The sequence below is a fragment of the Haliotis cracherodii genome, unplaced genomic scaffold (assembly GCF_022045235.1).
Source record: "Haliotis cracherodii isolate W230 unplaced genomic scaffold, xgHalCrac1.p SCAF_6, whole genome shotgun sequence".
NCBI lineage: Eukaryota > Metazoa > Mollusca > Gastropoda > Lepetellida > Haliotidae > Haliotis > Haliotis cracherodii.
The window spans coordinates 54,727,200-54,740,331 of NW_027266319.1; the positions used below are offsets into that span (position 1 = coordinate 54,727,200).

The window sequence follows — 13,132 nt, forward strand, 5'->3', positions numbered from 1 at the left end:
GCAAGTCCAGAGACTTCTCATTTCCATCATCGCATCTGGGCATATGTAAAAATATGTATGAGGCATGAATGGCTGGCTACAATGTTCAAGGGGAGATAATTCTTGTGTTGCACACATTTCTGACAATATGTACAAGGCATAATTGACAAAGTGCAACATGGTCCAGGGGGAGACAACTCTAGTGTTATTCACGGTGACATCCTTAACTTCCCCTCGTGTACACAGACAACAAAACACATACAGATCTATATACAGTTTATTTTGATGGTTTTTCGTTTTTACATACACACACAAACACATATTCTAGATGACGCAGAAATTCTATGATGTGTTTCCTTCTATTTCTTGTTTGACTCCATACTGAAAAATAAATATACAAATATATAGAAATGACATAAATACTCCAAGCTGTTCAATAACATTGGGAAATACCTAGGCGTGCCCTTATACTTTGTTATAATGAGTGGGTTAAAGTTAACATTGCTTTGAACACAGGGTATGTATAGAAAGTTCAAGGCTCCTTCCCATGAATTAAACCAAGCTCCTTCTCAGCATGACACCTTCGTTACACTCACCACTGCCATCAGTGTGGAAGCGGCCATAACAAGACTCTTGAAATCTGCCCCTCTAACCCCAAATGTAAAGTTTTTTATTTTTGTTTATGCCTTTGGAGTGAGTGGGTGAGTGAGTTTAACGCCGCTTTTAACAGTATTCCAGTTATATCACGGCGTGTCAGCTTAATGTGGGAGGAAAGCCCGAAGCGATGCAGGTCTCAGACGTTTACCACTTCGGTGAAACCCACGAGCTTCGGTGAAACCCTACTGTGCTAGGTGGCTTACAGCCATGCATGGAGTTGACCTCACAACTGCATGACCGTTATGTTTACAAACAGGTGAGGTGTGGTGAAATTGGGTTTTACGTCACGTCCAACATTAATGCACTTGTATAGCAATGTGCATGCACGTGTGCATGCACGTGTGTGTGTGTGTGTGTGTGTGCGTGTGTGTGTGTGTGTTTGCGTGCGTGCGTGCGTGCGTGCGTGCGTATACTACTCTGGACTGATGCCGATTTATAGTGCTAGATCACTGAGATACCATGCCACAGTTTAACATGAATGCCGCACCAAGACACAGTATACTGACTCCGAACCGACCAGTCCTTGTTTTAGCTCCTTAATGCTGAGCGCCAGACAGGGTAACAACAAGTACCCTCTTTTAACATATTTTGCTATGACGCCTGGGGTGCGAACCCCGGACCTTTCGCTCTCCGGGTGGACGCACTACCACTGGACCACGGAGGCGGTCGTTTACAAACAGGGGATGTTGTGACACTGAATACTCTTCCCCCAGCAAAATTGTTTTGTTTGTTCGTCAACTTGAATTTCTGTTCCATTTCAACTACCATGTCATTAATTTGGTGATCATTTAAGGGAGAAGTTGGCAGCTATTTCTTTAGCCTGCAATACCAAACCAATCTGACTAAACAAACAAACAAACAAACGTAAATTCATCTGAGACAAGGTGAATCAGTCATAAAGCTTTTCCCAAATGGCTAGAATGGCATTCTGAAGAACATATAGAAAAATATAAATGTTGAGGGGCAATTCTCCCGATTCTTGTAAGGGCTGCTTGCACACTGGTGGCGGCGATGATACTGGCCCTGTAAAGGAACCTTCCCACCATGCTGACTGCCCCAAATCTTGTCACACTTCACCCAGCAAACACTATTATGCCATTTGCAAAAGAAAACATGGTATGCTTCATGTTCTCTGTGAATTTTACTGGAATATCGGTCCCCTTAGCAAGCAGATAACTGACTTTAAGCATATTGTATACAAGGGGTTTTCTTCACTATATTTTTTACAGACTTCAAGAGAGTTTAACTTTGAAAACATTTTCAAGGCTTTTCAACACAATCTTAAGTCATTGACTCAAGGATTACGTCCAGACTGAAGTCCAGACAGACATGGATGACTTACTCTTTCTCTAAACTCTGACAGATCTCGTCTCATGGCATAGGCATCCTCTCCATCTGCATAGTATTTGGGCTCGATCTCGCTGATCCTGCAACAGGCATGAGTGTCAGTCAGTAAGTTTGTTGTTTAACACCCACTCAGCAATATTTGATCTATATGACGGCAGTCTGTAAATAATCGAGTCTGGACCAGACAATCCAGTGATTGACATCATGAGCATCGATCAATGCAATTGGGATCGATGACATCCATCAACCAAGTAAGCGAGCCTGACCACCTGATCCCGTTGCACAGTTGCTTCTTACGGCAAGCATGGGTTGCTAAAGACCTATTTTACCCCAGAATCTTCATGGGGCCAGTGAGTAAGTAGGGTGTTACACAGTCCCATAAGAAAACTGGTCTCAACATGCTCAATATACTCCAATGTCAAACATATTGACTAAAGCTAGACCGTAAAAATGAATACAAACATTATTTTGAATACAAGCATTAGAGGAGAGACATTATTTGCAGTACAAAATCTTCTGACACCCCAATCAATCCTCCCCGCCCCCCCCAATTAAAAAATGACTGATCCCTAGGTTTTTACATAATCCAAACATGGAGACAAAGATACCATGTTATGAACCATCTTCCCGAGGCAAGAGAGTTAACTGACTTTAAAAGTCCAGTTTCCACCCGTGCCGAACTAGGCTGGAATTACTGGGCTTGACCGTAGCGCCACCAGTGTCTATTTCAAGTTATGTCCCTTCTTTTTCTAAGCCTCTCCTATTGACCAATCAGATTCCATCTCTCGTATCACTTGCATTCGCTTCAAACAAAATGGTGGTGCCAAGTCAAGACGATATGATCAATTATAAAGATGTATATTGCAATAAAACGGGTCTTACATAGTGAAGTCATCAAACCTTGATTATAAACAGGAAAAGATTTGGAAAATATCTGTTGACAAGTTGGCAGGGTACATGCTTTGCAAATCCTGCAATCGACCGAAATCTGCATGACAGTTTACATGGTTTACGAACCAGATTTCAATTTTTTTGCGCGATTTTGATTGGACTCGTTTGTCCCGCCAAAATATAACTCATATAACTGTAATACCAGCCTAGTTCGGCAAGGGTGGAAACTGGACTTTTAAAGTCCGTTTACTCTCTTGCCCTGGGAAGATGGTTATAAACCAGACTGAAATCAAACAATTGTTTCAAACTGGAATTACAATTACCCCAAAATCTGAAAATGATGTCTAACAGTGTTAACCCATTGACTTACGTAAACTTGAGAGTGTTTGTGTAGAGATGTAGAGCAGCTCTGTTGCTTTTCCGGACGTGGAGGGAGACATACTGAGCATTGAAACATTCCACCATTGCACGGGATGCCTGGTCCATCAGTTTCTGGGCCAGGCCGAGTCGTCTGTGTGACCGCTTCACAGCCTACAGGGACACAGGAACATTAATACCACTTGCTGTAACCATGGTAACAGTATAACATCTTTCCAAGATACGGGTTCATTGAAAATACTTCAGACATGATACCGTGAGCATTTGCATGTAAATACTCCCAGTCTGGCTAGTAATTGCATCGCAAACGATACATTTGACATACAGTCAAGTCTCGTTAATCCAACAATCAGCTTTATCCGACACAAATGATGGGAACCGATTAAATCAGTGCTATTTAGACCCGTTAATCCGACAGTCTCACTCCGACTCCGACACACCTAATTTGCAACAAAATGCTGAAATAACTCATTAATCAGTCTTGTTAATCCGACACAGTGATCAGTGTACTCCGTGGTCATCTGCCCGCGAGTACACAACCCCGTGTGTTGATGCGAGACGAATCGGCAAGTAGCTGCATAATTCACCGGCTGCAGAGATAAACTTGCTTAACAATAAACAGTTACTGCTTTAAACAAACAAAACAGGTTTAATCACATGGCTAGATTACCTCAATCTCAATTTCGTTTATCTGACATACTTGTTAATCCGACATAATCATATGCAACCAACAATGTCGGATTAACGGGACTTGACTGTACTTGAACATGTTGAAGTGGTAGAATGATATATGTTTCATGGGTTACAAATATTAACAATACAGACTGCAATGTTTACCATGTTTACAGTAGGTTTTTGTGCAGGAATTATAAGAAAGATCACCAAATAAAAATTCCTTAATTGTTTGTGAAAATGATACTTGTACTTGTAAAATAAATTTTCATAAAAAATAAGTGCAATATTACCATTAAAATTGCATACAAACATGTCTCAAAGAAACTGAACACATTTTTACTGCTCAGGCCATAGATTTCTTTTTCCAACTGTTAATGTCATGGAATAAGGTCAAGTCTTGGAGACATTTAGAAGTGATACACATAAGGAAAAGAATTTATGGATGTCAACTTCTTTATTATGAGGAACACAACGTTTCGAAGTATATGCCTACTCCTTCATCAGATGAAGCATATACTCTGAAACATTGTGTTCCTCATAATAAAGAAGTTGACATCCTCATGTAGCAGTGACATTTTGAGGGTATTTTAATGTCATAATTTGGTGTCTTTGTATATATCTATTTTACAAGTATTGGATGTAACATGGTGTTTCATATTTTATGGTTTAAAGGTAAAATATGAATAAAAATAATGTATAAGTCATAAAAAGGTTGTTAAAAATATTGATGGTTGGTGGCAGTATTCTAATGTTTGTGGTTTTAAGCGAAATGTCAATTAGATTGACATTTGATTTTGTTTATCATTAGTTCCTATGAATTTCATTCATCTGAATGGTTATGACGTCAGTTATGTAAAGTATAATGCTGGATCAAGAGTATTGCCTCATTCTGGATCCAGGATGAAAGTTGTTTATCACCTGACCCTAATTCTTAACTTCTCATTGGCTAATTTAAAAAACTAAGATAGTCTTCTTTGCACCAATCTAACCAACTCACAATCACAGCACCGCACAGGCAACAGCAAGGTGGCAGTAGGATTCAACAGGTCAGTTAAATACTTAAACACTAAATTATGTTTAGATTTATTATGTCTTTTACATGTTCATTAAGTATGTTGTTTCTTAGAAATAAATGTCATTTTGTATCTTGTTAAAACTGATAAGGTTAAAAAATGTATTTAAGTATCTAAAGTATCTGATGTTTTGTCAACTAAGTCAAACCTAAAGTCCATGTGGTTGTGTAGAAAGTTGCAACAAATGTTCTGATTAGAGTTAAAAATAGTTATTAAACGTCTGCTTTTGTCAGTTGGTTGTGTGTGTATATATATATAAAAATGGTTTTGTTTGAATTGTGTGAGCGGAGACCCTGAGTGATGGTGAATGCATTGTCACAATGTTGTATGATTGTGTTTATGAATTACAGGCAATCTATGGTCATCGGACGTGAGTCACCACGTTCAATTACATGGCTCATTCCACAAATAGGTAAGGCTCATTAGCATGTTTAAATATATTTTATCTTCATGTACACTTTGTATGTAGCTTTTGATGGTTACTACGTGCTTATTTAAATGTACGTCAGCTTACTTGTGGAATTATGTGTATATTAGGTATATGTGTAAATATTGTTTTAATTTTGAGTATGTGGGCAAAATGTTGTATTTGGCGGGAAATTGTCTCCCTTGGCGTGATAACATGTGTCATCACTAATGGATTAATTTGTAACAATTTACAATGTATTATGAGATACCATAGTATTAATATATTCTTTATATAAGCTACTTGTGATATGAATGTATAACTGATATAATGTATGGCCGTTTCTATTCTGTTGTAATTGTTTCAGGGCCATTTTCTCCCTTTCTCCATTCCGTCATTGCAACGTTTCTTCATCTGAATAAAAACCGATCACAACCCCACAGCGAGTCATATATTGGCGTCAAACCAGCTGTAACACTCAAACTCTCTTCCTTATAGAATTAGGTGTTCTTTAACTTCTTTCAAGCAGTATACAAAGGTTTACAGGAAACTGCTGAAATGATTGCATAGTTAACAGGCCAGTGTAGAAACGATTGAGGGGGACAGGGTTAATTCCCTTGGATAACCGTATTGCAGGTGAGTGAGTGAGTGAGTGAGTGAGTGAGTATGGTTCTGTGCTGCTTTTAGCAATATTCCAGCAATATCACGACAGGGGACACCAGAAATGGACCTCACACACTGTACGCACGTCATGAATCGAACCTGGGTCTTCGGCGTGACAAGCTAACGCTTTAACCACTAGGCTACCCGACCGCTCCATATTGGAATTGACGAAAGGCAGACATCCATGTTAATCGACATCCAATCAGTAGTTAGCCATTTCGATTAGTTTCTTTGTCAAATTCAGTTACCACGACAGCCGGAAAGGTTACAGGTTAGGACACAGTTATCGTGATTATTGGGACAGAAAACAAGATCCACATCCTCTGTTGATGCATGTTCAGCAAATCATGACAGAGGGAAGGCGTTTTGCACATTGTACCACATGGAGAATCAAACTCAGTCCTTTAGCATGATATGCAATGCGCCATCCACTTGGCTACCATACTTCTCCACTTTCAAATTAAATTTAATTAAAATTATAAAAACAGTGTGCACCTCATTTTAACGTTTATACCTCCAAAACATATTGAAGTCAATTCATAAATATTTCTATGGTTGACCAAGCATTTTCAGCAGTAATAATGATAACTAACTTTAAAAAAAATTGTTATAGGTATGAGGTGATGAAAATAAGAAAGAATGGCTGCGTTGCATTCCACAGAGTGTGCGCAGTGTGAGTGGTTACCATGGTTACCTACCAGTGATGTGATGTGTCCGTGCGGCACCGAGTCCTCCGGGTCCTCCTCCCTACAAAGAGATCTATCTAAATATATCACACGTTGTACTCAACAACAGCAGCAACGACAACAACAACAACGACAACAACAACAATGAACATATGCATGCCCACAATAAGTACAAATCTTACCACACCCAGGCAGTGAATTTGGTGGAGACACCGGGATATTTACATGATTTTAGATAGAAGATTCTGAATTGACACTATCATGATTATTGTTATAGGTTTTGTATATGATCATCATACTGGTCCCTTGTGCACATACATCATCCGGAAGCATGTGAGATCATCAGTCCTATTTTCTGTTGTCCTTGTAAAAGTGAAAGATAAAACAGTGATTCTCACACTTGTAAACTTGACGGTGAGCAACGGAGATACTTACATTTTCGCTAGGACATATCCAACAACCTTTCCATTTTCATCTTCGGCTACATACGACAGCTGGAAGACAAAACAACAGGAATTAAAAAACAACTGATATCATGTAGATCTTATAAACAGTGTCCGAATTAACTGCTTGTCCGCCTGACCATGGCTTGCACCTTTCCTGTTGGGCAATTTTCCTCCACCTGTGCAACTGTCTGGCAGATAATTTTAAGACTACTTACGTATTCAGTTTTATTCAACTCCTTGTTGATTCTCAAGTAATTGTTTGCATTACTTAACTGAATCAAGATGTGATTTGTCTCTAATGTTCGGCAACTGTTCAGTATTCATAACGTCTGAATGACGTTTGTTGTTTAACACTGCACTCAGCAATATTCCAGCTATATGACGGAGGTCTGTAAATAATTGCGTCTGGACGAGACAATCCAGTGATTGACATCATGAGCATCGATCCAAGTAATTGGGATACGATGACATGCATCACCCAAGAGTTGAATTTTGGGAACTGTTCGTGTTTTAACCTCTATCGGTAACACCAGAGTTATCAGGTTATGATAAACAACCCCTTAACGTGCATGTCATTTTATCCCAATATTGCGTGGATTGAAGCTCATGATGTCAATCACCTGATTGTCTGGCCCAGACTCAATTATTTACAGAGTGCTGTCATATGATGATACAGCTGGAATATTGCTGAGTGTGGCGTTAAACAACAACAAAAACAAGAGGGTGATAAAAATGCATATACGGTAATGGTGTATTACCTGTGGCCATGAGAGTCCATGATAGAAGTAGTATTTCATCTGATAGTTTTCTGGCAGACACAGCAGGTTGCAATGCTGCATGTTCATCAAGTCATCCGGCTGCAACATCAAGCAAAGTGTTACCATAGCAACATGAACATGATGACTTTATTTCAAATGCAAATGTACCAATACACATGGTCATGAATAACCATGGTATAACATATGTGATCAAATATTAATAATGATGTCAATTATCAGCATTACCAGTGATTACAGTCTGCAACTTAGTATCAAAATCAACTGAATATGATGCTAATGAAAGACTGCTCGGGGAAGACATGCCAGTGCAGTAGACCTGGACTCAAAACGTTTTGACCTTATATGATGATGTGTTCATCAAAAAAAACAACAACAAATACATCTATTTTTCACAAAAAATGCTAATCTGTCCCTTTCTGAAGTCCTCACTTATTTCAAAGCGGATCTAAAAGGGTACATAGTATGGCCCCCAAAGTATCACGATCATCAATAAACATAAATGACTTCTTGTAGTCGTAAGCCGCTCGTCGTAATTACGAGTTATTACAAATTAGATTTCAATCGATGTTTGTCTTCGGTAGTGCGCCAATTATGAGTGTTTGTGGCCACTTGTTTCATACTTAATCCGCAGCTAACGGGATCGGGTGGTCAGGCTCGCTGACTTGGTTGATGCATGTCATCGATCCCAATTGCGTGGATCGATGCTCATGATATTAATCACTGGATTGTATGGTCCAGACTCGATTATTTACAGACCGCCGTCATATAGCTGAGTGCGGCGTTAAACAACAAACCAACCAACTTAATCCGCAGAAAAAACTAGAACAAAATGCTTTTCCAATGCGCGAATACTGGGCGGCTGATAGAAAATGCACCTAATCGCTTTGAAGGGATAGTCGTTAGTTCCCAAGTCACGGTTAAACAAACATACATATATAGTCTTTACGATATTACTCACAGTGGCACAGCGAATATTCATTCTGACCAGCTGTCCTCGATGTCCTTAAAATTCAGGTTGGAATTAGCATGCGGATTCCGGCTGTCATAAAAAGGTCGCGCGTCTCCATGTATTTCACGACATAGTTTCTATATAAAAGTAGGTTTAGTTACTTTATAAATAGGAACTATAAAAACAACATAACCTAAAGCCGTACTTGGATCTCCCATATGTATGCGCACCTTGGAATATATTGGCGTGACTTATTTGTTACGACAATAGGTGCGGCAAGAACGATAACTCTTTCAGCACTACTGATCGCCAATCCGGGCCCCACCACTTGGCCAGCAGAGAAGCGTGACATTTTCGAGAATGAAAACTTGCCCCAAAGGCGAGATGCATGAACCAATTTATTCAATAGTAATTATTGAAATGTGATCAAGGAAATAAGTCCGCTTATCTCCTGGATATGTCAGTTAAAAACTGCAAGCAATTTTAATCTCCCTACATAATTCTATTTCTTTCTTTGTGCTAAATATTGATAAAATGTTAAGCCAATCGCCGTCTAAAAAATAAATATATCATTGATATAATTATGCTGACGAAAAAATAAATCATCATATTTCATTTAGAATCATCCAAAACAACATCTACTATTTACATATATGGCACAAGTAAACCATAGGATGTCCCAGAATTGACCCTGAGAAGAGGGCAACTCGACCTACTGTGCTTCTAACCTGTGTAAAGAGAAGGGACTTAAGGGAGATAACTCTATTATATGCGTATATTGACAGCAGACATGCGTGCCATGATTTTCCCGTAATGCACGAGCAGAAGCACATGATCATGTAATCAATGTTCTATAAACTCAGATATCAGTGACATCAACACATGGCCCTGTGGTAGAAGAGATGTGGGTGATTTTAGAAAAGGTAACATTTTATTCATTAGGAATTAGAGTCAGTGAAATGTTTAGATTGGATTGACAGTGTTCAAGTGGAAGGGTGTTTTTTCCTATGTGAATTCAGCTGGTCCTACGGGTGCCATTGTTTATAAAGGTTTAATTTTGGGTTAGTAGTAACAATGGCATTTGATGAGAATTATGAATTGAGCTCCTTTTCATATCAGCATTGTTGATTATTAACTAATTCTTATCTTTCTTACAAATATTTTTCTCAAGATTCTAGAACAAATTATCTCCTGAGAAAATATTGACACAATTGCACTTGGGAATCATAATATTTATATTAGATCTTCACATATTAGATTCTATGAAGTGTATCAAGGATTTTACTGGATCAGAGATCAATAAATTATAAATTTATGCCCAAAGCCTGCAGCAAATGTCAGTAAACATTCCCAAATGGGAAAAAAAGAAATCCCACTTCCACTATGGCTTTGTTGAGTTTACTCTTTATTGAATGCAGTGGTAAAAATATCTGACTTGCAGAAAATATGAATTGAAAAATATCCCAATTTTAAACAATATATTTATCTTTTTCCAATATTTGCTTGTCAAGGGCACTTATAGTTTGCAATCCCCGTCACGATATGGCTGTATTACTGCCGATGTGACGTAAAGCATTAACTCACTCACACTCAATAGTTTGCAATCCTAGGTAAATCACTGCATATAACATTGTGTTAACCAGGTCCATCCCTTCTGGTGAGAGGCTCGAATATAAACTGAACAAGAAAATCTGCTGGAAGTCTGACACAAGGGTAGCCTCAGGTGAAGGGTGTCATTGTATTTGTCTGTGGTCAAAACATCAATGACAAGAAAATTATCAATCTAGTTGATATTGTTCCATGCTTGACAGTTGATTATTTCAGTACATTAAGTGTAAAACAGGTAAATCACCATCCAAAGTTGCTTTACCATGTGCTTTTTGAGTGAGTGAGTTGGTTGGGTTTAAAGCTACTTTTAACAGTTATATCACAGCGTGTCAGCTTAATGTGGGAGAAAAGCCCGAAGTGATGCAGGTCTCAGACGTTTACCACTTCGGTGAAAAGCACGGGTATGGTGCTGACAAACCTAGAAACATAATCGGGGCGAACCAGGATTCGAACCCACAATCATAGATTTCTGGTGTGCCTAAGGGACGCAACTCTGCACAGCGAATCGCGGCGCCTTAGACTGGGCCACCCGTGCCCCCTTGTGCTTTTTGAAAAACGGGGAGATACAAAGATCAGCATGTCTGTCTAGGCGTCTGTCTAGGCGTCTGTCCTCTTTCCTTTTCCGGAGCAGAACTCCTAAACCGTTGAATATTTCTTTCCCCCAGCAATGCGCTTTGCACAGGTATTAAAATGGGCACTGTCAGTCTGTCATTTCCAGAGCAGAACTTGATAACCATACAATATTTCTTCATCAGACTTGCCACACAGATAGGCCTGTGCTGGACTGGTGCCTTTTGATAGTTTAGGATTTAAAAAAAATGTTTTTCGAGTTATCATGGCAACAACTTTGACTTAGGCTGGAAATGGCGGTACTGCTTGTTTCAATAGCAGATCTTGAAAAAAACATCCACTATTTCTTCACCAAGCTTGGCACAGCCTATCTGGTGAACTGATACCTTTTGATAGTTTTGGATTTTTGACAAAATCGGGTTCTCATGGCATATATATATATATCTAGTTGACATATTCACGGCAAGTATTTACCATTATGGAGGATAGCAATGACTTTGTCCTCTTGTTGAAACTTGCTATACAGATCAGTCTAGTAGTGAACTGGGGCCTTTTGATGATTTGGGATATTGAAAACTACTGAATAGTATTGTTTTTTTCTTCTCTGAACTGAAGGTATCCAATGGCAATGAACCAAAGCAGGGAATAAGTGGCCAAACTCCATTTCAGAATTGCACTAGATCGAGGGATATGTCATTTCCTGATGAATTTTGTTTTCAGAAGATTCATGTAAGTTTTTATTTACACAAGGCTGTATTAAGAGCACCTCGCACAAATCTCCAACTTGGCGATCTACTAAAGAGGGGCACGGGCAGCCCAGTTGTCTGAGGCGCCGCGATTCGCTGTGCAGAGTTGCGTCCTTTGGGGTACGCCAGAAACCTTTGATTGTGGGTTCGAATCCTGGTTCGCCCAGATTATGTTTCTAGGTTTGTCAGCACCATACCTGTGCTCGTGGGTTTCACTGAAGTGGTTAAAGTCTAAGACCTGTTCGGTCCAGTTGAGTTCGGGCTAATTCCTCCCACATGAAGCTGACTTGCCTCGATATAACTGGAATACTGTTAAAAGCGGCATTAAACCCAACTCACTCAACTTAGGAAATGGTGGATATTGCTAAATTACCCTTGAATACTGAAGTATTGTGCATACTACCTTAAACTCATTGAGCCTGTTATTGATATTCAAGCTCTGTCACTTGCTGTATTGTCTCTAAATTTTGGATGTATGTCTCCCTTCCTTCATGCCTATATGTCCTTCTCCTCTCTCCACTCTATAAACCACCATGATGACAACTAGCCAAATCTGAGCATTCGGACATGTGGGCAGTCTGTCCAGATAGCCTGCTGTCCTTGAGTGCTGTGATGAAAGCCCATCGAGACAGCGTTAACAGCTGATGGTGTCATCCCTTCACTTGTCTTTGTGAAGATGTTCCATGTTCTGTGATGTGAAATGATTATCAAATGACAATCTATAGACATCTTAAGAATCATTAAAATCCATGAAATGGTTATCATAAAGTCTCTGTGATAATGAATAAGTGATGATGTGAATTCTTTGATAATGCTTTCCAGAGAATGAGTGTTATGATCCGACTTGTGTGTAACTTGCAAGAGAAGACAATACAATACAGTGTACAATCTACTCTGATTTAGTTCAAGATCAAGACCCGTGAAGATTCCGGGGTGGAATAGGTCTTCAGCAACCCATGCTTGCCATAAAAGGCGACTATGCTTGTTGTACGAGCCGACTAACGGGATCGGGTGTACAGGCTCGCTGACTTGGTTGAAGTATGTCATCGATCCCAATTGCGTGGATCGATGCTCATGATATCAATCACTGGACTGTCTGGTCCTGACTTGATTATTTACAGACCGCCGTCATATAGCTGGAATACTGCTGAGTGCGACGTTAAACAACAAACAAACAAAACAAACAAATAGTTAAATCAAGTTCCTTGGTCAACCCTGATGTAACTTGCACCAGGTATATGTTGACATAAAAAGCTACTTGCACCTGACAAAACCAGGC

The 13,132-nt window shown here is 39.4% G+C and overlaps 1 protein-coding gene across 2 annotated transcripts; it reads right to left on the reverse strand.

Moving 5' to 3' along the window:
- Positions 1-250: 250 nt before the first annotated feature.
- Positions 251-9,030, reverse strand: LOC139445258 (N-alpha-acetyltransferase 10-like). Of its 2 annotated transcripts, none has more exons than XM_071226400.1 (7): positions 8,939-9,030; positions 7,960-8,058; positions 7,191-7,249; positions 6,768-6,816; positions 3,245-3,405; positions 1,979-2,063; positions 251-360 (listed from the first exon to the last, which is right to left on the reverse strand). In XM_071226400.1, the coding sequence occupies exons 1-7, from the start codon at positions 8,957-8,959 to the stop codon at positions 322-324; spliced, it is 513 nt and encodes a 170-aa protein (XP_071082501.1). In that variant the 5' UTR covers positions 8,960-9,030; the 3' UTR covers positions 251-321. The 2 variants fall into 2 exon arrangements, with proteins under 2 accessions (XP_071082501.1, XP_071082500.1); XM_071226399.1 differs by having other exon boundaries at positions 6,768-6,828.
- Between the last annotated feature and the right edge of the window lie 4,102 nt (positions 9,031-13,132).